Source organism: Malurus melanocephalus, unplaced genomic scaffold, assembly GCF_030028575.1.
Source record: "Malurus melanocephalus ecotype Western Australia unplaced genomic scaffold, MMel_1.1 scaffold_159, whole genome shotgun sequence".
NCBI classification, from domain to species: domain Eukaryota; kingdom Metazoa; phylum Chordata; class Aves; order Passeriformes; family Maluridae; genus Malurus; species Malurus melanocephalus.
In genome coordinates, this window is record NW_026623391.1 from 145,993 (window position 1) to 173,166 (window position 27,174).

At 39.5% G+C, this 27,174-nt stretch overlaps 1 protein-coding gene across 1 annotated transcript in view; it reads right to left on the reverse strand.

Moving 5' to 3' along the window:
* Positions 1–1,406: 1,406 nt before the first annotated feature.
* Positions 1,407–27,174, reverse strand: part of TMPRSS7 (transmembrane serine protease 7) — a 29,847-nt gene continuing 4,079 nt past the window's right edge. Inside the window, exons 3-18 of the mRNA XM_057371828.1 lie at positions 26,904–27,034; positions 24,434–24,501; positions 23,213–23,406; positions 22,330–22,368; positions 18,507–18,735; positions 17,003–17,130; positions 15,712–15,824; positions 14,002–14,108; positions 10,172–10,308; positions 8,940–9,047; positions 8,242–8,352; positions 7,031–7,147; positions 4,897–5,074; positions 4,479–4,747; positions 3,226–3,362; positions 1,407–1,613 (exon numbers count right to left, since the gene is read on the reverse strand). Of these exons, the coding sequence (XP_057227811.1) occupies positions 1,443–1,613; positions 3,226–3,362; positions 4,479–4,747; positions 4,897–5,074; positions 7,031–7,147; positions 8,242–8,352; positions 8,940–9,047; positions 10,172–10,308; positions 14,002–14,108; positions 15,712–15,824; positions 17,003–17,130; positions 18,507–18,735; positions 22,330–22,368; positions 23,213–23,406; positions 24,434–24,501; positions 26,904–27,034 (2,237 nt within the window). The 3' untranslated portion in view covers positions 1,407–1,442. The remainder of the gene's footprint in view (positions 1,614–3,225; positions 3,363–4,478; positions 4,748–4,896; positions 5,075–7,030; positions 7,148–8,241; positions 8,353–8,939; positions 9,048–10,171; positions 10,309–14,001; positions 14,109–15,711; positions 15,825–17,002; positions 17,131–18,506; positions 18,736–22,329; positions 22,369–23,212; positions 23,407–24,433; positions 24,502–26,903; positions 27,035–27,174) is intronic.

Below are 27,174 nucleotides of genomic sequence, written 5' to 3' on the forward strand. Positions count from 1 at the left end.
AACAAACGAATCCCAACACAGATCACACAGAGATTGCAAAAGGGATTAATTGGAAGTCAATCCTCACAGCTCAGAAATTCAAACTACAACTGCAGACAGATGGCTTTGTTCAAGTCCTCTTTATTTCACCAGCCTGTCTCCACTACACACAGAACTTGCTGACTGATACACTGCCCCTTCCTTCACAGGAAAGACAGAAAAAAGCCAAGAGGAAAAAAACCCACTTTCGCATAAAAATTCTATCAGGACCTTTCAGAAACATCAGTTTTATGTGGGCAAGGACAAGATCATTGCAATAACATACATCAGCATATTTATTCATCTTGTTAAGGCTGCCTGAAGATAGAAAGTTCAAATTCTTAGGTGGATGAACTTGAAAATAAAGAAGTGAAAGCAGGAAATAAAATTTAGTWGCTGCAAATCATGCAGTTAATGAAAATGAAGGCTGGAAAGGGAATATGCATGTGACAATTCACTACTTTTAGCAGCAGAATTTCTGATCTTCAAAAATTAGGCCCCTATGGATTTAAAAGGATTTGATGCCTTATCAATCAGGCTCAGCTGAAACTGAGGCCAGACAAACTTAAGAGAATAAGAATAGACAACTTTAATACAGGCCTAACAGGCCCCCTGGTGCCTTAGGGCAGACAAAAGCCTCCTCCTGAGGCTACACCCAAAATGGACACCGAGTCACGAGATCTTCACCTTTTAGAAGTTCTGCCTTATTAACATACTGAGCCTTAATTCTCCAGTGATCTTCCAAACTTGCTCCACCCCCAACTCGCTGTTGTTTACATATTTTGGGGCTCTGAGGCAGCAAGGTGTCCTTGGATTCAGGCTCAGAGAGGAATTGTTTTGTCTAAAGATGGGAAAACAGTAGTTTTAGTGCTATACTAGAGAAATACAAGAATACAGACGCATGAAAATATAGAAACTAAAAATCCTAAGGCATCAGACGGAGTTCGCTTTTTGCAATGTCTCCTCTCCCTTTCTCCCTGTCAGCTGTTCTCGGTGGAGGAGGAAGGGAAAGTGGTATTCGCCAGAGTGCAAAAACATAATTGCTACTTCACATTCACTTCTCTTTTGGCCATAGACATCTCAGGAGAAATGACAAGTAAGCCTCAAGCTCTCTGTTTACATGATCAATTGTATCTTCAGCTTCCTGACAGATGATTGCACCTGCATTTAGCAGGTGCCTTGAGAATGAATTTTATTATTTCCTCTCCCCCCATCTCCAGACAGCTGCATGGGACAATCATAAGGAACAGCCTCCTCCTTTTCCACCAAAGCTTGAAAAAACAGTATTTATTACCTCTGTATGTGAATTCCAGAATCAGCAAGAGATATGCAAAGAAATTCCACCACTGAACAGTTTTTCCAAATATGATTTTAATGAAGATATCCAGGACATGCTTTATTCATGCATGAAAACAGTTTTTAAGTTACAAGACTGAAGGCACATATTTGTGTATCCATGATGCAAAATTTGACACTCTTGTGTAGACACCTGGGAACTTTGGTCTTCCACATCCATAACCCCAGCTCACAATGCCAGTCAAAAACCATTTTCCATCTCCATTGCTTTGACAAGACAGTGGTCCACCAGAATCACCCTAAAAATAATACATGGAGTTATATGTGTTGACAGAATGAATTATAAAAACTGGGGAAAAATCCAYAGGAGATATTTTGTGTAAGTAATTCCAGTGATTATATTTTCTTATTCACATAGTTCTGAGCTTACACTTCTCTGTAAGATACTGTTGTACACACAACATTTCTGGAAAAGACACCTAGTGGCAAATTAAACTTAACCAAAACATTGAGTGCAAGAAACAACTTCCAAAACAAAAGGTGCCTTTGGCAAAATTCAGATGTTTTGCAAGAGAAAATATTCTGTTTGTTGMAAGACAAATATTCTGTTAGAGCTAGAAAGCTATTTTGCCTTCACTTTATGGGATGTTGGGATATGCAGGTAAGAAGGGATCTCTTCCAAGGTGTTTAGGTGGCACYCACTCCTCAAAGTAGGATTATCTTGAATTGCATCAAAAAACATTAGGAATTTAGAGACAATTTTTTCCTTCCTCGACAATTAATATTTTACATTTAGAGAGTAAAATTTTKATGTCCTTTCTTTCATTCCTAGGACAAAAGGAAACGGGAACACCAGCATTTTTCACAAAACGGGAATACCACAATTTGATTAGCTCTGACAACTGCCAGATGCAGGCACAAATCATTTGCCCTTAAAGAAACAAAAAGGCAGCCAAAGTGATGCGTTTCCTTGACTGCATCTTGAGTGGCCACAAACAAACAAATTCTCCAGTTACTGAAAATGATACTTAATTTCAGTGGTCTTTCTTACATATAAAAAGCAGCTGGTACATTATACTCCCTCAGCCCTAGTAGCCTCTCTCAATTTTATATAGATCAGTGAAAGTTAGAATCTCTTGAAGATTTCCAGATCTCCATCCAGAAAAGAGGGTTGTTGTTTATTATTATTATTATTATTATTATTATTATTATTAACATTAACATTAACATTAACATTATTATAATTATTATCTCAGCAGTACATTTATTACCATTTAATCAGTACATATGTATTTAAATATGTAAATAAGGTCAGTAAGTTAATATTATACATATTATATATCTGTATGTACATATATTTATAGATGTATAATTTAATGATATATGATATATATTACACATAGAACACTTTATAGACAATATATGTTATATAAGATCTGTGTCAGATAGATATATATTGTGCATATATGTAGTTTTACTACTWTTCACTAAAAGTAAATTTAGCACTTTTTATATTTATTATCTCAGTTTTTCCAGATCATTTGCAAATTTATGCCTAATTGTCTGCGTCTCATCATACAGTCCAAGTTGGAAGGGATCCTGAAAAGACACAAGCTGATGTCTCAGTTTTTGCTTCAGTGGAGAGCCTATTATGCCAAAAATTGCCTGATTTCAACTTGTTATTGGGACTTGCAAACTGCTTGGCTCTTGACCTGCARCTGAAACTCAGTGATGCTGCTCCTGCACGTGAAGCAGCAGAACTCTGAAAACTCCCACGGAAGAGGTTTGCTGACAGACAATTCTTTTTCAGAACTGAAACATATTGACCACAAAATGTTCTGCCAGTCATTTCTTACACTTCATCATGTGAAAGACAARAAAAGCTCCACGCAAGTGGGATGAGATACATACTTTGCACCCATCTCTTTTTCCAGATGATAGCCCAGCACAAAACATCCTAGCTGTGATAATCCCATATGTGGAATGACATAATGTCTGGTCAATTATTTCTACCTCTGCTTTCTGTAGAATTGCTGAACCTTCATCATCTGAAAACAAAGTTAGAGGAGGGTGATTCAACAGAGCTTAGCATTCTACTTGTCAACTGAAATAAAAAAACAAGAAGTCTTCAGAAAATATCCACTTTTGACCACGGAATTATTCCAGATTCCAAACAACTGACTGCAACAGGGCAGAAAGCCTCTTCTATCAGGCTATTGTGTAATGTGATCTGGGCCCTTTGCACACATCRAATACAATGGCATAATCATAGGATTGGCCAAAAAGTTTTTTCTTTGGTTTCTTTTCAAAATTTATCAAGGCTTCCTAATTTGTTCTCTTTTTATTTCTAAAAAAAAAATCCCAGAATTTTACAAAAATGTTTAAGTCATCACATGACATATTTACAGCTAGGGCTGCATATCTGAAGGAGCTGAATTCAAGATTAAGATTTTGAGTCAGAGTTTCAGAATGCAAATTTTGGCAGCATAAAGAACACGGATATTTCCAAATTTGGTTCTCTCTGACTGAAAGATTTGGTAAAACACCTCTTTTTTTATAAGACATATGCTTTAATAAAAACAGAATCAACCCAAATTTTCCCCTCCTTTCAATTCAGCAGGCCCAATCTCATCACTCAGTGATCCTTTCAAAATCTGGTGATAGCCAGAGAAACCTCACTCACATATTCAAATATGCAAGTGCTGGTTTACATCATGAAACTTTGCTTTGGGATTTGATAAAACTAGCTTGTAATAAAGTATACGTGGTTTGAAGTTACTTGAAAGACTGATTTGGCACTTGTAATGCAGAAACTAATGAAGGGAATAGAAGGAAACAAGGAAAAATAGGCCCCCACCACCCTTTTTTTTAAAGTATTACATTTATTTTTCAAATAACTTTTAGATTTCACATATGAGTAACCAGCATCCCAAAGAGAGAAACCACACCATGTGTCCCACAACTCCAAGGGGAACAAAGGGGAAAGACAACACCATGACGTTTTGGGGTAAGTGTACCTTCCTACACTACAACAGGAGATGAAGACTTTCAGATCCACGGGACCAGCAGCCAATTTTCCTGCACACACAAAGGTACCTGCACATTCCCCCAGCTGTGAAAGCTCCTGGGAAAAAAATCCGTTCAACTGAAGGGGTAAAACGCACCTGCTTCCTGCTTTTGGCCCCAACCTGTTATCCAGCACTTGTCCCCGCTGCGGGCTCTGTGGGAAGAGGGAGGGAGGCAGATGGGCTGGATCAGGTGGCTCATGGTGTCGGGCCAGGGCGTGCTGAGCTGCAGCAGAGCGATGTCGTAGTCGTAGTTGCGGCTGTTGTAGTACTCGTGCACCACGATCCTCCTCACTGCTGACACAAACCTGGCACGGCCCTGTGTTTGCATGCCCAGGTGGGCACGCCACGCTCTGGGGTCAGCCAGCCTGCRTGGGAGCCAACAAACACCACAGTTCTTAGAAAAGCACCTCAAAACACCCCTGGCAGCACCTCTGTGCCGTTCAAACTCTGGAACCTAAAGGCACTTGTGGGTTCTGGCTGTACTTGGGACAGAGTTAGAGGGAAGAATACTCACTTGCTGCCTTGAAAACAGTGGGCTGCAGACACAAGCCACTCTTTGGATATCACTGATGCTCCACAGTAAGCAGCTCCCACGAAATGAAGGCTGACCTGCCAGGGCCATTCGCCTTCCTCGGTGTTTGAGCCACCCACAATCCGAGAGATGAGACTGCTGATCTTGCTGCTGCCACAACCTGCAAGGGATATTTCATGTTATAACACCCATCTTCAGTACTTTCCTTTAATGAGASGATTTCCCACACAGGGCATCAAAGACTATTGCACTTCAAAATCTATTTTGTTCCTCTGTCATAATCACAAAACTCTCTTTGGTTATTCTGTTACTGAAACAAGAGGTGACTCCATAAAAARGCACTGGTCTGGAATTTTTACTAAGTCCCTTTTCTAGCTCTGCTAGAGAAATTAGCCTCTAAATATTTCTTGTGTCAGAAAAGTCAAAAGATCCATTGATTTAATAAGCATCAAAATGAATAAATACAATTAGGCCATCCCTCACTTCTTTTTGATACTGCAAATGCTGACCCGAAAGGAGACCATCAAAGAAGTTCAGCATCATCAGAACACTTATTTCTTGCCAAAACAGTGGGAATGATACAAGGAAAATGTATGTGGAGATTGGACATATACTTGAGAAACAAGGTGGTCCAATCATTATTTTGTAGGGAAGTGACTGACAGACTGACAGTGGTGTACATGACTAGCAGGTGAAGAAGTCATGTCTCACAAGCACAAGAAGCTGCACTCTTAATTTGAAAAGCAAGGAAGAAAGACCCTTCTCTGGAGCGTTGTGTCCATCCCTAGTACCTGCACATAAAGTTTCTGCTCAGAACTTTCAGTCCCATATGCCCACACACAGGTCTTAATATTTCTGGACCCTTTCCTGAACACATCCGAAAAGTCAAATGCAGCTTTAATGTTTCCCATTAAAAATAGGCAYATGGCTGTCTTTTAAGATGTCCTGCTAGATCCAAGGCAGGTGCTGAAATATTTGACATACAGGCAGCATGCCAGAGACATCTGAGGGTCAGGAGAAAAAATGAAATCATGGAATGGTTTGGTTTGGAAAAGGACTTTAAGATCATTTAGTCCCACCTCCCTGCCATGGGCAGGGACACCTTCCCACTAAACCAGGTTGCTCAGGGTTCTGTCCAGCCTGGCCTTGAACAATTCCAGGGATGGGGGGGCCACAGCTTCGCTGGACAACCTCTGCCAGGGCCTCATCACTCTCAGAGTGGAGAATTGCTTCCTTATATCTAATCTAAATCTATCCTTTTTTATTTTAAAGCAACTCCTTTTTGTCCTACCATTACACACCCTCCTGAGAAGTCCCTCTCCAGTTCTTGCACCCTTTAGGTACTGTAAGGTGCCAGTGGCCTTCTTCCTAAAGTCTTCTCCATGCTGAACAAACCTGGCTCTCTCAGCCTGTCTTCATAGGAGAGGTGCTCCAGWCCTTGGATATCTTCAYGAACCTCCTTTGGACTTGTTCCAACACATCCATGTTGTCTGTCTCAAATACCTGAGACTGTTCAGTTTAGCCAACTAGTCCTAACCCCTTTCATTGCTGCTGCAGTGACACCCATCTGTTTGCTTTACAGCAAAACAAACTCAAAGGTTGTACAGAGGTTACTTTAGGAAGATTTGAGACTAGAACCTAACTTGGTACTGCAAAGTATTGGGGTCTTTACCATCAGAGTGAAGAGTCAGAGAAGTGAAAAGTTTGTGGGTTTTTTCTCATTGCAGCTGTGTCACACCTGAAAGTCCAAATACAGTCTGACTTCAGTGAAGTGCCTGGCATTGCTGCAGACAGCAGAAGTGCTGCCTCACCCCCCAATCAAGCTCACTCTGCAATTAACCCTGCTGCCCTAATCCTGAGCATACCTGCAATAAGCAATACAGCTGTCTAAGGCTCCCCTTAACCCTCCCACAAGAACTTGGCAACCAGACCTGAATTCTGCAACCAGACCTGAAGTAAACTGATAGCTGATCATTACCCCACTATCACAGAGAATGCAATAAAAATTCAGTGCCTGCAGCAYGACTTGCACTCACTCCAAAACAGGGAGAAATAAAGATCTTCATTGTATAAAAAGTTCAAAGTTCAAAAATATGAATATTTGAGAGAAACTTACTGCAGCGGCTTTCATCACTCCCATCAATGCAGTCCRCAGTCCCATCACACCTTGCATATTTTTTCCTAATGCAAATATTATTCCTGCACTTAAACGTGTGGCTGTTGCAGGGAACACCTGAAATAGTTGTGGGAAAAAACAACCATTGGCTCAGCGTAACACATAAAGACATGTCTGCACAGAGAGAAGATTTATGTGTATTAATAAGTCTATTAATAGATAGGAGGTAACARAAAAGCATTTTGGCTGGGATGGCTTAAACCAACCTCTAAACAGAATAAACTCTTCAAATAGAACTGCCTTTACACTCAGTGTGCACCTACATAGCCAAGGTCAAACAAAGATTTCCTCCCATCCTTTCCCACAGCACAAATAAACACAGATATAGGAGTGAAAATTAGACGCGTAAGGGTAGGAAGAGAAAATATCAAGTACTCTGGAAATCAGATTTCCTTTGTAYTTCAGTATTAAATGTGAAATGAAAGATTGTAGTAAAAGCAGTCTTATTAACTATTCAGTAAAACTGCAGCCCCCAAACTTGGCATTTTCCTATTTCCCTGTGTCTTGCAATAAATAAGGCCACTCAATCTATTTTTGTTGGCAACACACAGAAGTATCCTGTAATCATTCACACAGTCTTGTCAGAGGGGTCAAAATAGCTTTCTTTAAAAAAGTCACTTGCTGCACTTCCCAGTTGTGCTTCCTTTCATATGTAACAGTGTTCGTTTATTCTAAAAAGTTCAAGGGAGTTCTGATTCAAAACTTTCAYTTGCCTAATGCTAAATTTATAGCTTCCATAGCATTTTAAACACATTAACCTTATAACCCTGAAAACTGCTACAGAGGAAACATAATTTTTATAGTTATTTTACAGATGGTAAAAACAGATTCAGGAATTGATTTGCASAGATTATGCGGTAAAGAAATAAAATTTCAGATTCGAGCTTTAAACCCCTAGATCCCCACTGTGCATTTGAAGTACTTAATTCTCCCACCAGTATTTTTACAGAATCAGACGTTCACGAGCTTATTAAAAAGAAATAGTTTAAAATCAATCATGGCTTGTTTCTAAGCATCTCAGAAAAATGGAACAGAATTATATAGCCTGACTGAGATTTGACAGTTCCTCTTAACCCTTTGAATGCAGCACCCAGAATTCAAGTCAGGAGTAGAGAAGAGAGAAAAAAATTGATTCAGGGGAGCAGTCTTACTGTGGGTGCAGTTCTGCTCATCTTTTCCATTCTCACAATCACTCACTCCATTGCAGACAATCAAGTTATCCTGGATGGCGAAGCTGGAGTTACAGTTCCACTCAGGGGCAACTTTAAAAACGTAAGTCAAGTCAGGCAAAGAAGTTTTCCTGTAAATGCTAAATCATCCTCTTCTGACTATGGCTAGATACCACATTCATTCCTTCATGGTGCCAGGATGGGCACAAGTGCCACATTACACATGGAGAAAACAGAGCACCAAGGAGTTCAGGGAGCTCCCCAGGCGGAGATGTTTGGTATCACTCATCTACTCTATGCACCCCGCTTTGTCATGTCCCCTTGAAAATAAAATATCTCCTCTCAAAATGGAACAGAACTTTATTAATAATTGCCACCATTTACCACACAAGGAAAAACTACAATACAGCTTACTGCAGCTATTGTTGCACATCTAAATTTCTCCCCTGTGCTCTCCAGTGCCATACCTTGCTCATTCTTGGTTTTGTCCCTTGCTAATTAACTACAAATTAAGCACTCAAGAAATTGGCAGATAGTCTGCACCTGGACATTCAAAGGAAGCTGGAAACATATTGTCTTATCCCCATTAAAAAATTTCACCTTGTTTCAGCTGCCTTCTAAGACTAGAGAATACATTCACTGTATTTTCCAGCCAAGATYTCCAAAAAGTGAATACAAACCACAGGAGAGTTCATCACTTTCATCAAAGCAGTTGTTTATGCCATCACAGCGCTGCATCTGCTGGATGCACAAGCCAGTAGAACACTTGAAATGTCCAGGTGGACATGCTGGGGGTTAAAAAAGAAAAAAGAAACAACAAAACAACGCAAAACAAAAACCAAGCAACCAAACTTCAAAATTTCCTTTTCACAAATATTGCCAGTTTGTTTCAATTTACAGTCATTTGGCTGCTCCAAGGAACGATAAAGTTGATGTAAATGTAATAGTCTGCATACCTCACCAGTGCTTAAATTGAATTCAAATGTTGAAAACTGGGATTTTAAAAAAAGAGAAAAATGTCTCTAAAGTTCCAATCCAACTATTCCTGGAATATGTACCACAGACTTTCTAGGGCTGGAGCAAATAAGCCAATGTTTTATGGTTTGACRCAAGACTGCTTAGAACACCATATTTATTTTAAAGGACAGTCTTGCTTCCAGTAACCAAAATTTGCAGCACTTTGCAACTTTGGTAAATAACCTGCATTGAGGTGGTGTATGAACTAYACAATTCTGCCTTTTCAACTAAAATAATCAAATTACCCCTCTTTTTACATACTCTACATAGATATACTGAATAAAGTTGCTGCAATGGGACAACTATGTCTAGAAACCACTACTTCTCTACTATTTTAAGAATATATAAGATTAACACAGGTGAAAAAGTGCTAGGAAACACTAGCACTTTAGCACTAGTTATCTGTTTCAGGACTGGAAAAAACTCAGAGTCTGTTTATCAACTATTTGAGCTGTTTTTTCAGCTCAGATTTCAGACTGGCACACAGTGTACATAAATATATGGAAACACTGAAATAAGCAGTTTGTTATTTGGTACTCTTTTCATTACCTGGAAATCTTATAGCAATAGAAACATTGCAAACAATCTGACTGCACCATGGCCATAGCCATGCAGGAAACTTTGAGAACTGTGCAAAAGAGAACAGACTGTGCTGATGCAGGAAACCAGAGCATGCTGCACATGCCAACAAACCTTAGATGCACAGCCTTGATGAGCTAGAAAAGGTTCTTTGTTTGCTAGTCATATGATTTAGTGAGATTAGAAAAAAAAATATGAACTGAAACCAACAGGTAATTTTCTGCATAAACTTAATCAAGCCCTACTGGACCGAAAAAATGCTACTTCACAGGTCTGAAATGCAAAGGAGGGTTGAAGAAGATTCAATTCCTCTTACGCTGGCCGATGTTGTAGCTGCCGTACTCCACCATCAGCGGCTTCTCGGACACCTTGGAGCTGCACTGAAGCTCAACACTGGCAGCAGAACTTGTGATGTGGAAGACTGTTTGGTGATCCACATAGTAACCACAGTACCTAGAAGTGTCCAGGAGAGCTCTAGAGCAGCCTTCACATGAAAATTGCCTKAGATGCAATTTAAATGTCAACACCACTGAAATTCAGCAATTCAGTCAGTGGCCATACTTCAAGAACCAAAAGCAAAAATATTTCTCGGTAGTCACCCAGGCTTCATCCAGCATTAACATTGTTACACCTTTAAATAAATAGTCTTAAAAATAATGCCTTGGGTGCACATCTACTTTAAGTTGCTGTTGTGGCCAAGAGGTTCCTTGGACTTCTGTCTAGGTGCCACTTGATTCAGAGAAACCTAAATGCCAGCAAATATACAATCCATCCAGTGTTAATGAATTTCTAATGTTCCTTTCGCCAAATATGCCAGTCTCTAGCTGGGGTGTGAGTGGAAAGGGCAATAAAAAAACCCACATTAAGAAAAAAAACAAGCAAAGAAAAACAAACAAACRAACAAGCCCTAAAGAAAAAAACTCCCACAACCAAACAAAGCCTCTTTGACAAGGGAAAGGTTGCTGGATTGTTATTTAAAAATATATGGACRGCTTTAAATGTAGTAAACCAGTGAGCATTGACAGTACAGGTTGTTCTAGAAGTGCAAAAATGCCTCAAAAACACAGCACTTATAAAAAAAAAAAAGTGGCTTCCAGATTCCTGCCAAAATCAAAGTACATGTGAATCTCAAATAGATTTAAGAGCATAAGCAGCTGTATAGATTTATAGTACACTTGACACACACACTTGTTTGACAGCAGTAGAAGGTCACTTGCTGACAACAGAATGGACACAAAGAACAGAAAAAAAAGATTTTTGTATTGTTGAACAGACTATTAGTCAGAGGTAAATATTTCCCTTGGGTATTTTTCCACATCAAGCRTTTCACCAGGACTACTCTTCATGTCAATGAATGGAGAAAAATTGGTCACTGGTTTCCATGTGAACAGATGTTGCCTCAGTGTGCTGAGCATCCCAGTGAGGAGTGTCACAGGGAATGGACACATTAATGTATTTCCATGTGTGCTTTATTTCACCCTACTRAAATGAAACACCCTGTTCACAGATCTAAGAGATTCTGTTCCAGCAATGTGAAAAATAAAGGAAGAAAACTATTTGAAAAAAACAAGACTCATCTTTGCAGATGCAAAGAATCCATGTAATTTTACAGCGTTTTACTACAGGAAAATTAATTGTAAAAGAAGCCAACAAACAAAAGCCCACAAAACCAAAAAAAACACACCTGCCCCACCAAACCACAACAAAAATCACAAAAAAAACACCTCCAAAAAGTCCCAGCCACCAAATGTATCAGTGTTAAGAGTGAAGACTTCCTACAACAGGAAGTCTAATTATCACTAATTTTAGTGTTTGTCACCAATGCTCCCAACCTAAAGGAGCCTGTCAAAGAGCACAGCAAAATATCACCTAAGGATCTGATTCCCATCCATCAGTCCACAGACAGTTTCTAATTTCTCCTTCTGCTAATGATTTAGACAATTTTCCCTCCAACAAATCCTAGCACCATTTAAAAAAAAAAAGTTGCAGGCTTTGCTGACCCCTTCTCAGCTAAATAAAACCAATTAATCTCACCAGAGGGAGAGGAAATTGCTGCCCATCTGTGGAAAAGCTGAAACAGATACGTTGAGGAAGTTATCTCCYATATACTGTGAGAAATGCCACATGCTCACAAGATTTGTGAGACAAAGCTACAGGCCCTCATGGACCTTTTGCTGGGGTTTTACAGGTCATATATCCAGGTCCAGGGCAAATGGAAGTTGCAAGGCACCATCTGTAACTCTGTGCCATTGCTCCAGAGGAAAATTGATTCAGGGGATCCTGTCCCATATGTTGGAGGAGTGAGTGGGATCATTTTTCAGGGGATGAGCAGACACAGGCTTCCTGTAGCAGAAACAATGGGCTGTTGCACTAACAGTTTTAAGAAAAATAAAGCACCTGTGTTGACATAAACTCTGCTGGTCTGCTCACAAGAGACTCAAGGGCATTCCTGCCTCAGAGAATTTCAGCAAAAGCAGTTCATCAGCTTAACTTCTTTGATGAGGCAGTGGGGTATTGCATGTCCACTGGAAGGAAGAGCTGCATGGCTGTGTTCAGTGCCTTTGGTCAGATAAAGCTGTACCTGGAGGCCTGAAAGAACCTTATCTGCACCACCTTCTTGGTCCAGTCTTTACTAATATCCCAAAGGCTCTTAATAATTTTTACCTGAGATAACAGAAGATGCATCCTCATAAGTTGCAATTGCAAGGAGTTGAAAGATGGGGTTCCGTATCTAATTAGCCACTAAATTTGGGGAGGGGGGTAAATAAAATCACGATATTTCATGCTTTAAGTGATACTTTTTTCCTTCAGAAGTAAACATAAAACAGAAAATCAGAAATCTGAAAGCCTTATTTTCAGTGAAAAAGACACTTTCAAAGGAAAGCTTGTCTTGGTCTATATCTGTCACCAGAATCTTGCAGCAGAAATCAGGAGCACGTCCTCTTGTGCAGTACCTCAAAAGTAACTCTGAGTGCCCTTSTAAGAACCACATGGACATCTGATTCTGYRGATGCATAATGGRTAGGTTTAKTGAAAAGCTKTTCTTTCAGATTCTTTCAGGATTCTGTCATAGAATCCTTCARTATGAACCTATTAGCTYTTTGTTTTTCCCAGATTTTACCTTMATTTGTTTTTWATTTCAGCCATCCCAAATATCACAAATCTTTCCATTTCTGTCATAAAAAGAACACCAGAAAACTCCACAAACTCACTAAGTGTGGTGTGTTTTGTGTGCTRTTTTTATGTGTTCATCTAGTCCAGCAACCAATTCCCATCAAGGCACAATTGTAGGAGCTTCAAACTGAATTTTCTCTCTATAAATACAACATGGTATTGAAGAACAAACAAAGGTTGTTTTTTTCCTCTCTTTTTCTTTTATTTGCACTCTTAAATGCCTAATTGACTTTTCTTAGTTTCAGTAGTGAGTTCAGAAACTCAGTTTCAAGATTTATCTTGCTGAGGTTTCCATTTGAACAAAGTTTAAAAAAAAAGATGTTTGAAATCTAACCTTCCCTCATCATCCAGCATTCAAGATGACTTTAAAACAGAGGAAAGAATCAATGGACAATGTGTTGGGAAAGAAGTGATATATTAATTAAAAAAAGGAACAATATTTTATTAAAAACCACCTCAGAAATATAGTGGTTCCTTGAAATGAACTCTGTGCAGTTTCTCTTTCAAGAGCCAGTGACTGGAATGAGGAAGCAGTTACAGTTCTATTCCCAATCATCTCGTCACAATGAAGAAGTTAATTAGATTTGCTGTCCTCTTGAGTAATTATAGAATTAAGTTACACTTAAAATGGCTTTAAACAGGCCTTGTTTAATGGCCCCAGAAAACACATTTTAGGGTTCACAGGACATCAATCTTCATCCAACTCACTCCATGAGAGTACCAGAGACTCTTGTCTTCATCTTTCTGGTACTTTTCAGTAGAATATATATATATATATATACACACACACACACATTTTATAAAGATTCTGTTGCATCATCAGGTAAAATGAAAGAATGGTAGGATACCCCAGTGAATCCCCAGTGAATTCCCAGTGAATTTTTCTGTCCTTGTGTGAAGCTCTCTGAGCTGCAGAAATGGAAGGGTTTATTTTGGTACTGTTAACATTAATAATCCATGCAGAGTACTTACATGCGTTCATTAATTTTCCACCACCCTCGCTCACAGCCTTTAATATTCTTCTCACTAATGGTATAGTTATGAAACTTCAGAGCTATACCAAGGCTCTTCTGTGGAGTCTGTTGTGAGCAAGAAAGACAGTGCAGGCAGTCTTCTTTTTCCTTTTGTGGGTGCAGAACACAGAATTCTATAAACTCATTTCAGCAATTACGGAGCTCGGTGATGCCACGCTCTGGGAGCTGCACTGGCTTCACCAGCACTTGAAACACCTGCCAGCTATTCATTTCTGAGAAAAAGCAARGGCTGGCACAGCCCCACCACAGCTGCAGGCCTCCTCCCCCTCTAGCCAACAGCCTTCTCATCTTCAGAGAGCCCCTGGCCACAGAAAGCAGCTTTTGTATCAAGATCAAAGCACTCAAACGCATCCAAGTGTGCTTGCGTAAGGACACAGAGCCCCAGTGGGTTTTTAGAGTTAAGATACYGCTTGGAATGCTTGTGTCACCTTTGCAAGGCTAGAAATTACTTCTAACACAACATTATAGTCTTCTGCTAGCACCTGCTCAGCTATGCATTCTTTAGTAATTTAGAAAACATTTCAAAGCCCAGCAATATAATGAGTATTCAAACATAATCGGAAACTCCTTTAATAAAAGGAACAGAATTTTTTCTGCAAGAGAAGGCCATGCTCATTTAAAAATAAGGACTGATTCAGGGCAAAAATCCAGAAATGAAAATGGTTTTCCTTCTCTCTTACAGAAAATACAACTTGGGAAATGAGTGAAGTTTCAATATTATACAATTAGGAAATGAAAATGATTTAAGCAATAAATCTTTGGGCTTGCCCATGCTAAGTGTCCAGAAACCTTTCTATCATAAGTCCAGGGTGAACTGAAGGCATTAAATTCAGCACCCCAAAAAATCACCTCATCATTCTAGAAGAGGAAGATGCTGTAGGTCACAGCTAGCTGGATTTAATTGATATTGCTGTGATCCAATGAGGGCAATGAGCAGCTTAGCAAACCATGAGTAACACGAGCAGAAAAATGGGGAAACAGTGGACCTCATCATACCCATTGCTATATTCTTTAGAGAGTTTCCTCACTGAAGGGCAAACTCGAATTCAAAGACTGTATTTCAGCAACACTAATAAGGAAACATGTCAGAGAAGACATGACAAAACTGCTTTAAAACAATGCCAACTTCCAGCAATATGCTTTCAGGAGAGGGCACTAAATTAAAGAAAAACAGTCTATGGGATTGKGCTGATAGGACAGACCATTCTGAAGACAAATTAAATGTATTAGGCATATTAAAAGATACCAGGGAAGTGGTTGTAATAACTAGGTTAGAGGGAGTTTTGTGCATACTTTCATCCAKATTTTTGGGGTGTGAAGAGAGGAGTTAAAACCAGTCAAGTCTTACATTCCCTGCCATGAAGTTTTTCTGTAGGCTTAACAACAAAACTACTCAGCCCTTCACCTTCATAATAGGACAGCTTAGGAACTATGCTCTCTTCCTTAAAAATAAGTGCACAGAAAGAGAAAAAAAAGAAAAAACTGATACGAAACACCTGATCACAGCCAGGTATTCAGCAATGCCATTTTTATAAACTACTGCATCTGTGAGGGTTCAGATTATTGCCAACTCAATGACTTCTGCTTTACTTAAGCTCTATGTGCCCAAAACACACAACAGTGCCTAAGAGAGAAAGAATSATGTTACCTGGAAGTTCCATGCACAAAGGCATTTTGGAGGATAATAGCTTGGGTAATAGGGACTTGTGATTCTTCCTTCGTAGCCAATTTTCTCTTTTGTCACTATTGCTTTTCCACACCCTAAGGAGAAAAAAGCAAAGTAAAAGTTTGGCAAACCTTAATATACTTTCAGTAAAGCTATTCAGTGGGMAAAAGCATCCAAATTTATCCCAAGTCTGTCACTGCAAAGCTCTGCGGTATTTAGATGGCTCCAAGTTGTAACAAGAGACCCTTCCCAATGATGCAGACAGAAGACAAAGAATRTAAAGATCCAGGGATGAGTGCTGGGCTCTGCAGCATCAGAAGAAACAATTGTGAAGTTTTATGTCCGTTATTTCACTGAGGACAGTTCTGCAATCAAACATATCAATATAGCCCCACTGCAGGGACCTCTGGTCTTAGAATGCAGCYAGTTAGAAGTGAAATGGGCAGCATACTAAACTAATCAGCCTCCTGGAAACCAGAACTTTCTTGTATGGCTGCTCAATGGATTTACAAAATTMGTTGAAAACACACAGAGAAACAAAGAAAACCCAGACCGGCACTTAAAGAAACAAACCAAGCAACCCACAACCCACACAGAACTGAACTTGCAGATACTTCTTGTGGAGAATTTATCACATGCTTTTTGGTGGAATATTAATGCTTAATTACTTTCAACATGCAGCATCTTTTTGAGCRGCTTGAATTTCCTTGCATTGGATTGTGTGAGATTTTTCTCCTTGTGCCGCCAGCGTGATATTCCTTGTACTATCTGTGATYATGATCTAACCAYTTCAAGATTAAAGCAAGAAAAAGCCAGTGATGGACTCGGCAGACAAACGTAACTGAATCTCGTGTTCCCGACGAGGCAGGGACTGATAGCAAATGTAGACAAAGCTACTGAGTTTTTATTTCCTCAAAGCAGTTTTTAGTGCTGCTCTCCTTCCACCTTTAACGAGATCCCGGAGCCCCAAGGCAGAAGTGAGAGCTACACCCGGAATAGCAGCTCCATCTGCTGGCACAGAGCAGGGCTCGCCAGCTCTGYTCGGTGTCACCCTGTCACCCTCGCACTTCACAGCCAGTCTGCTCACATTGCAGGATTCAAAAGGAAGGCACACAGCAACGCAGAGGAGATGAAAGGGAGACAGGCACCTSTAAACAGAAGAAACTCAGATACAGGAATCATTTATCCATAGTCAGAAGAAACATGACAGCCACTTCAGGATCTTAGAAGAAACGTTACGACAAACACACTTTCAAACACAGAACAAACCTACTTTCTTGTGTAATGACCTCAAAATAGCCACGGAATCCCTTGTGCTCCTTTACTTCTGCCTTAAATGTTACCAGCATGAGATTATTTGTGGATACAAGGGACACCAATGAATCAACTGGTTCACAGGCTCTGAGGGGGAAGAAAGAAGAGCACATAGATAAGCAATGGCTAAAAAAGCTAAAAGCTTAACATATTACTCTCATTCTATGCCTAAGTATTCCACTGATTCAGATCTCACATACTTCAGACTCCAGTAATATTTCCATCCTCTTCAGTTGCAAGGCTGGTTAGAAACCAAATATTGGAAATCACGTCTTACAAAAAAAGAAAGAAATTGCAAACATGAAAATGAACATGGAATGGTTCACTCTATGAGATACTGACTTCCAGCCTTCACTCCCAGTAAAAATGAATGAAGCCAGAATTAAAGAAAGGCTGGAAGAGAGAGGAAGTTTTATTAGACTAAGAGATTTCTCTTCTTGTTGGGGAGTGGGAAAGACAAGAAAGTTATTCTTCAAGTCAGAAACTAAGAACTTGACCCATTCAACTAGTCTCAAAAAAAAAAAAAAAAAAAAAAAAAAAAAAAAAAAAAAAAAAAAAAAGAAAGAAAAAAGTGACTTTCCCTATGCATTATCCAGGAGACATCTTCAGTCCCCTACAGATACTGGCACGTAAGTGAACACCATCCGCTGCTTCACAGACAAGGCAATTGGAGATACAGATTAGCACAGGGCAGCTCTCAAAAAGGACTCAAAAGCCAATGCTCTGTTTTGAGGCTTATATGCAGACTGAAATGCCAGAGAAAAGGGTTTTGGGGTGAAAACACTGAACTTTTGTCCACTCCACGGAGGTGCTGTCTTTTCCTTTTGGTCTGACAGAGCCCTATGGAATTAATTACCAGGAATTTAGAAGTAAAAGTCCCTAAACAAGCATAATGTATTATTAAAGTGAGAAAAGAAAAAAAAACAAACCAATAAGTAATAGTCCACGTTCCTTAACCCATCACAGCTTCAACTCTAGATTTTTATAACCCTCTAAACAAATAGAGCAGATAAAAAAAGCACTGAACTAGTGWGTGCCAGTAAGTGAAGAATCACGAGACTTAGTTTCAAAACTCAGTCTTCATTTGAAAAGCAGTCATCTTCATATAGAAGAGTTTGCTTAAGGGAGGAAATTYTGACGTTCTCTTTCAGTTAGCATCTGAAAAATTCTGATGAAAACCAGAAAATTTTGCCCAGTAACGTGCAAATTCTTCATAGTTCTGTAGCTAGGTGWAGATGCACTYCAGTTGATAAAAAGAKAAAAATCTGAAGAAAATTTTCCCATTTCTTTTATTAGCAAGGTAACTTATCCAAGAAATTTTAAATTGTCAGGTGTTGTGTGCGTAATACGTGAAGATCAGAGCAATTTTAACAAAACCAAACTAACAAAAAAATGCAGATTAAGATCTTCAAGAAAAAAAAAAAAAAGCTGTCAATTAATTCTCAATAGAAATTTATACTCACCGGTACAGTATCCTATCTTTGATTGGCATCAGAGAGTCATAAACGGTGAGCGAGTCAGTGATGCAGTTATCTGCTTCAATCTGAAGGGACATTATTGAGAGGCGGATAAGGTGGCCCACGGATGCACTGAGCTTAAAATAGCAGATTGTTCCCTCCGACACAGCTCGCATTTCCAGAGGAAAGTGCTCGTGGAGACGGTCAGCATAGAGATCATACATGCAATTTGTTCCTGGGAAAATGYCACATCTTCAGCGCTGGATGCAATCACTCCAAAACTCCTCAATCCACGTGGCATTAAAACAAGAAATCCTAAAACTTATGTTAAACTAAAGCAACACATGAGAGCGTATGTAACTTGGAAAACAAAGTAACACTAGAATCGTAGGGTGGTTGGGTTGTAAGAGGTCATYGAGTTTTGAACTCTYTGCCATGGGAGGGACACYTTCCACTCAACCATTGCCCARAGCCCCATCCAACCCAGCCTTGGACACTTCCAAGAGGCATCTRCAGCTTTTCTGGGCAACCACMCMCACASAGTAAAGAATTTCTTCCTACCCTAAACCAAATCTACCCTTTTCAGCTTAAAACCATTCCCACTTGTGAAGAGTCCCTCTCTGTCTTTCTGTGTCACTCACTGTTTTCATCTCAGTTACAACTCTGTGGTCAATAAACAATCTATAAAAGTACAGACCATGGCCAGCAGTGCTATAATTCAGTTCTTGCAGGGTTTTTGCACTAAAGCAGTGCCATTTTGTACAATTTGCAGTTAAAGTTCCTCATAGTCTCTAGAGGATAAATTACTTAAAATAATTATTTACTGGGAGGTACTTATCGCCTTTCAAGGCATAAATCAACTGCTTGCCCCTACAGACATTAGGATATTTATAATACATAAAACAAAACCAAAGCAAAAATGCAGCTATATGTCTGTATTCCTCCAGCTTTTTTTATTGTTCAAATGTCAATGTTCTCAAGGTTTTATCATGACATGAGCTAGAAKTGTGAGCAAAAAATTCAGATTCACCAAGTCCTTCAGTTTGGAAGGGATGCTAGGACTTTTCTTGTTCAACATCCTGCTCAAAGCAGGATCAGAATGAATTCAGACCAGGATTTTGTTCTGCCCAGTGCTGAAAATTTTTGCAGGATTAGAAATCACCATTAGAAATGGAAATTCTGTGAAATACAAATTATGCAATCTGCCCAAACAAAATTTATTAAAAAAGGGTGAAAACTTGTGTCATAATTTAGACAAGRATAARCAGARTATTACCCTACTTGCATCCAATTTYCCMATTAAGCCRAAGTGATTGTGATTTCCATGAAAAATTTATTGAGGTCTTTATTTCAATTCAATATTGCAGCTCACARTCAGCAAAAAGATTAGGGAATTTTTGTTTGGTCATATCTAAAACTCTTAATATAGCTCTTTGAAAGGTGAGAAGGAAGGAAAATGCAAATTAGGGAGAATAAGATCCAAAGTAAATATTTGCATTGATTTCTGCCTATTACAAACACAAGTCTCTGAAATATTTACCATCATGGAACACTAATTAGAGCACTGTGTATGTTTAGTACCAATTGTTGACTCAAATTAAATGCTGACCTTTTGACCAGTAGTTAATCTAGACAGGAAGTGGCAGGCTTTGTCCAGTTTCCACTTCTAAATTAYAGTATTGAAACTAATGCTATGAATGTTTATGAGCAGTCTGTAAGGGTCACATTCCATTCAAGTGAATTTCAGTCATAACTATTCAAAGCTTTGTTAAAGTMATTGTTCTTCCTTCATCCTTGTTCTTATCTCTTCCCAATAACACTCTTTTTATAATTGGTATTTGTGCTTGTTTAGTGACCCTTAGCAGAGCCAACTTTGATCCTAATCTCTAAAAACATGTGACAACCGTTATTTCTATTAAGTAATTTATAATGGGACAAGCTCACTGCTCCTGTGAGCCCAGCACAGAGTTTTCAGAGCTAATTCAGAACTACAAGTAGTGCAAGCATGCTGGCTTGAAGCCAAAGCTAGATAAAGTTTTTACCCAAGCAAACCSTGCACAGCCACATATGGCAATGCAAGAACATCACATCTGAATGTTCAAAAGTCCCTTCTCCAACACCATTCTTCAATAAATCTGCACTCYAGCCTGTGCCTGAACCAATCATGATTTGGTGCATCTTCATAACCAAGCTAACTCCATTGCTCTCAAAATACAGCCAACCAATGCTCATTCCCTTTGTGCTGCTGCATGATCACTTTCACCTCCACATCATATTCCACAGTTCTAAGCAGACACAGCCAAAGGACTCCAACAAATAAAATTCTGCCAATATGAGACTCTCAGCTACTGTGGCCATCCATGTTGCTGATCCCCAGAAACTTCATTGCATACCAGCTCCACGCTTCCCATAGGTAACAGCTGACACATGTACGTGACTATACAAAGTCTCTGAAAAATGTCTAGAATATGGCAGGTCATCCTTCTCTCTCCGTGTGAAAAATACCACATAAGTTCTAAAATAGGTTTAGCAACAATATTTGTGTTGTGCTCTTCTTAATTTCTTTTGTTTTATGGGCTGCATTCTGGAATAAATTGGAACCAAGTTCCAACTGTGCTRATTCCTCCACTATGGAACACTGAACCAGGAAATGATATTGCTATGCAAGTAAACAGCAATACACAAAGCTCTTTTATAGAAATAAAATTCATGTAATGAGATGCGATAGAAGTCGATGTTGTTACTCTTTGCAGTTTAAGTCAGGGGAGATTTTTAACAAGAGAATGTTAGAGCAAACTTGACTTGAGTTTTGAGAAATTATGGGCTGTTAACAATCTAAATATTGCAAACCATGGCCCACGGTCTGTGAGCTAAAGTCTGCCTGTGCACCTCAGAACCAGGAGAGCTTGACTTGGCTGAATGGCAAAAAGAGTTGTTGGATTCTGAAAAAAGCATGCAAGCTAAAACCTTGCGAGGTAACAGAAGTGAAAGTCACAGACAGAAGTGCCACAAAATGTCTCAGGAAAGAAAAATACAGACATGGAAAGCCATAAAGCCCTTGAAAAATGGAAGCAGTGCAACTTCTCAAGATGAAGAGTCAGTCAGTGTCAAGGAGCAAGGGAGGCCAACCCATCCCCAGTTCCATGTTTGATATTTGATAACTGTGGGCCCAACAGAGTCTTGGCAGGTGTCTGCATCCAGGGTTAGTAGCATGCTATTGCATGCAGCGCATTTTAAATAGGTACCTGCTCCCTGTACTGGTGAAGGAAGTTGTGAGGTGCTTTTGAGCTGCTTGTTCAGTGCTTCACACTGGCRAAGAACCCTCCTGGGAGGTTTACAGCATGAAACCAGACAGGTGTACAAATAGTGCCTCCCACAACCCTGGCAAAACTCACTGCCTAAACTAAATAMTTCTAGACAGTTTATTCAAAAGAGCAATTCATCATCAACCTTGGGAAAAGGGAGTTGAGGAGGATAAAGGATGGACAAAAGCGCTGCTCTTGCTCAGAATATTAAATTCACCACTGTCCAGTTTAGAAAAGGATCATCTGCTGGTCAACACAATGGATAGTAAAACAGCTGAATTTATTTCCTACTATGTCACCAGGCACATCTAAAAAATTTACCAGGCAGATTAAAGGTAGATAGTTTCTGTATTTGTTACATGTAAGATTCKTGGTCATTCTTTCAGTAAGTCAGGACTTGAATGCCAAGGCTGAATTTAAGCCTCTTAAATTAACACTGAATACTATCTTTAAGTCCAAATCATGAACTAAAAGCTTTGTTCTCCACCTCTCCTCTGCAGGAAGCTGCCAAAAGGGTCAATTACCTGTTCCCGTTGTTGACCAATAATCTGACCGAAGACCTGCTGCATAGAAAAAGAGTTGTGTGAGTCTCCTTGTTTGCCTGAAATCCAGAATTCAGGGTTTAATTCAATCACACCTCAGTCCTAACACTGAACACACAGGATAAAACACTTATCTCAGTCAGGGGGGCTGCCATAGCCTCCTTCATTTCTGCAAATTCTGCAAGAAGCTTTGAAGGTAAGGCCAGAAGAGACTGCATTGCAATTAAGCAAAGTCAATCAAAGGACTGAGACAGAGGTACCCAGGAGGTCATTTTCTCACCCTTGCCCACAAAGGTCTTTYTCAGCTTTTAGATGGGCAGGGTTATTCTGTCTGAATGTCCATAGAATGGAAAATCATTAAACATTTTTCAGCTAAATACATTAAACAGATGCTTGAATCACTCATTGTGAGTTTGTTCCCCAGACAGGAATGGCACAGGACTTGTTTAACAAATGGGCAGCTTTATCATCTGTTTTTGAATCTGTAATAAAGGGGTGATAAGATTCTCATTTTCAATGAAGGGGCTAAAGTTTGATTTGTGTGATTCACCTTAATCCTTCTACGCTTTAAAAATCACAGAGCATTGCAAATCTGCCTGCAAGGTACCCATCTTAGCTCCTGGCTATGAGCATAAGCACTCCAAGTAGAGGAAGTTTTGCAATCACTGTTTACAAGGACAATTTGTTCCTTGATTTGGCCTCAAATCTMATTTTTATTTTCCTTCTCACTTTTTTTTTTTCTATTATAATTTTAGTATTAGAAGCTAAAAAGGTAGGATCAACATATTCATTTATTTACAGAATTTGCTACTCCAATGTAAAAATGTTTTCTTAATGAAGGCCATGGATATGTTCTGGTACCAACCACTCAGCACAATGGAATCCATGTCCACKGCGAGGCCCTGAAGGCTTCCCACTGAGCTGCGGTTGACGATGCTGGTCTGAATGGAATCCTTTAAAATGGCAGCCACACAATCCTCACACAGCACCTGCCCCTTCGCCTGTGGTACCACAAATACGATCCAGAAATGAATAAGAAGGCCTCCATTGTTGTTGTTACTGAAATAAAGAGTTCAGATTATCATCCTGTTGRGAGTTCTCTGAAGGCTAACTCCTAGCCCAAGCTTCTGACGTACAAACTCAGAAATGGATGGCTCATTTGTGTATTGCATAATTCATTTAACCCACTGAATGCATATTTTCCCCTTAAAAAAAAAGCAAATGAATAAAACAAACACTGAAACACACTCTTCACATCCAGCTGGGAATCTTCAGTAGACTGATTTCCTGAGGGCTCCTGACTTTTGAGATCTATGGAAATCACATTATCTACACATGAGTTAGTGCTGAATTATTTCCCAAAGATGAAAACAGAAATAGTGGAACAGAAACAGTAGAATTATCATCTCCAGAAACACAGAGCTCTGCATTGGCTCACATCTCACCCTGCACTGGGTGCTGCAGTGTGTGTGAATCAATTCCTGGTCTATTCAGGTAACACCTTAGAGGCCATGTATGATCACACTAATTTCTACCTCCTTAGGGGGGGAAAGACCTTTACATCAAACATAGCCTAGAAACCTCCAGTTTCTGGACCAAAATTGTGTTTGGTTCAAGAGGATTCAAATAAYTAAACTTCTAACATGAATTGCAAACATAATATTACAGTAAGCATAATTTATTGCATAGAGGTTTCCTGCTTCTTCTGTAAGTAGAAGATAGTTTTATTCCAATAACATTACTTGCAAAATATGTGCAATTTGGTCAATAACACAGAGTTGTGTTCCAACAGCATGTTTAAGTGGTTAAACTTCTGCATGAGACAAAGTATGACCAAACCTGTTTATTGATATTATTTCTGTTCATCTTGCATTGTATTCCTGGCAGACAAGGAACTGCTTATATGACTTTAGTTTGCCCTTRCTTTTATTAAGTGAATTGGGAAAGGTTATAAACATACTTTGCTATCAGTTCAAGTACAAAACAAAGGCATTAAATAATAACCATTAAAAATAAGCTTGCTTTGTGGGCTTATTACATTATAGACCACCCAGCAGAAAAGCAATTACATCAACTGCAGTTTTACCTGACTTCTGAGACGGTGGACTGCTTGTAAAATTTGGAGAAAGAAGAAGTGGTGTAGACCAAGTTCATCTGAAAGAGAAAGWATAAAGATTATGCATTCTGGAATCAGTCACACTTAGAGATGCTCCGTGCCTAGACTTTCCTAGGAACAGCCCATTTTCCACCAAGATTATTCAACACGCAGACATTTCCAGACACAAATCATCCAAGCTMGGCAGAGCAGAAGATGAACAGACCAGCTCTTCAATGCACCCATAACAAGTCCAGTGTTCCCAGGAAACATCAAATCTTCTGCCCATGGACAGCTCACACATACAGTAATGATCTTTCCAGAAAAATGAATTTTGAAGAAGGTGCACATCCTACATTAAAAAATACCAAAACCAGAGGGCTTCCCTATCCTAATGCTAAATTTAAGGCCAAGCTTTAAGAAATGTGCACACACTCAAACACATTTTTGTCTTGTTACTAAGGTGGAGTGAACAGCACATATCAGAGCTTTTTCCACAGAGCTTTTTCCACAGAGCTTTTTCCACAGAATCACAGGAAGGCTGAGATAGGAAAGGGCCTCTGGAGAGCATCTCATCCAATCCCACTGCTCAAAGCAGGGCCAGCTATGCCATGTTGCTCAGAGCCATTTCCAGCTGGTTACCTTCAAGAATGGAGACTCCATGCCTTCCCTGGATGACAACCCCAGTGCTTGATTCCCCTCACAGCTAAAGAATTATTCTTTTAATGTTTCCATGGAATTTCTTGCACTTTGACTCATTTGTATCTACTTTCTTCATCAACAGCTTGGTATTACCATATTTCTTTCCAAAACACRCATTTTAAAATATGTGGAGAAGCAAAATCTCTCTCTGTTTCCTGCCTTTGGGCAAAGCAAACTCCTGATTGTCCCTGCTGTGACAATACCAGTGTGACAATAACCTTCCTTTTCCCCTCCCGTTCAAAGCCACAAGGTGGCATGTACCTCAAGCTGTTCAGACCTCACTCTGCTGCTTTATGATCAAAACTAATGCCCAAAGGACTATGACAGAGATTATTGCAAAGCTGTCAATATCACATCCATATTAATCCCTAACTTTCAYTGTTTGATACATCTTGAAGCTGAAGCTTGAACAATAATTTTAAGGGCCTAAATAAAGTGGGTGGAGATCAATCTTTCTCCTGATTAAGGTATAAGGGATTTTATATATTACTGTTACTATAAAAGGGAAAGAACCTGTCTTGAGAGATTCTTCCACTGTCACTYGGGGTCTCTGGGCCAGCAGCCATGAAGAAAAGGCTTCTGAGGAGAACAACAAACAAAATCCCAAATTTCCCACTTCCCTACTAACAATGGTAGTCAATAGTTAAGGCTGCCACAAAGCCCACTTCAGCAATGCAAAATCCATTGGTGAGTTCAGGCAAAGTTTACAGATAGAAGGTAAATTCCAAGTAATGTTCAAGYGGGAGGTGGTGACACTGTCAGCTGAACACCGTCTGTCTGTCACCTCTCTCTGCTTTGTAGGACAAGGGCAGGATGCTCTGAGACAAGAGCAAGACACAGGGATTACAGGAAGTTAGAGCTGCTCCATGGAGAGCAGGAGAAGGTTATGCCCTGCACTGGTTATCTGTTTCTGCTGCCTGAAAGAACTTTAATCATTAATATGCAGGACTTGGAAAGAGATGGAAAAAGGAAMATTAGTTCACATTATAAATTTAGTAATTATTGACAAAAACGTAGTAATTATTTAAAAAATTCTTGGTCGTATCTACTTTTTGGGGTTTTTTTTTGTTTGTTTGTTTGTTTAGCAGTTTTCATACAGTCCTCAAAAGTTTTCATAAGCTTGAATCCTTATGTAGACAGTACTGCAGTTCCTGACATTAATGTATTTTTTCTCCCTATACCAGGGATGTCCTTAAAGTCAAATTCCCTTTTAACCAAGATTCCCACCCCTTTCTTCCCACTGTAGAGCAGCTATTGATTCGGAGTTCTATTTCTGCTTTGACTGGTGTGAGGTATTTGGGAAGAATAATAATCAATGGAATACCTAGCATCAGAAGGAAATGTAAATGGAAATATATCTGTGATCCCTCGAGTAATCATAGGTGCTTTGATGCAGAGGACTGGTAGATGATACCAGTGTAAATGCAAAATATCTCATCTGTTTGGCCTTTCCAAAGTGACAGTTGAGTTTAAGGGCTTTTGTAGGATTTCAGTCATAGATTAGGATTTGTGGGGGAAAGGATATAAAAGTTATAGTAAAGTGTAAAAGACAAACAGACCTGTTCAAAAGTCAGTTTGTGATTGACCAGCTGACAGCAGTCAGTTCCTCCACACCTCCAGACAGCCACCCTTGGCACAAARTCCTCTGGGGGAAAAGGGGTGGAAGAAGAGCACCACAGCAGCCTCAAGGACCCCTGAGCATCACCTCTTGTTCACAGCTCTGACAGATTTTGCTAACCAAGCAGCTCACCCATCTTACCACATGCTGAACAGTCTGTGCCATAGAGAGGAATTCCTTTGACTCTTTCTGCCTGTATTCTGGGAGAAACTCTATGTTGGCAACACGAAACAGTCCAACAAAATATAGGGCATCTTTGTTTTCTGTCTGAACTGCAAGAAACAAAGAAGACAGTTAGCTTTTAAATTTTTTTTAATAACAATGAGGGGTTTTTATTAAATTTGAAACAAAATTAATCTATTTGGCCTAATCTATTTTCTAGTCTGAAACAACTACCCAAAGAACACTGCAC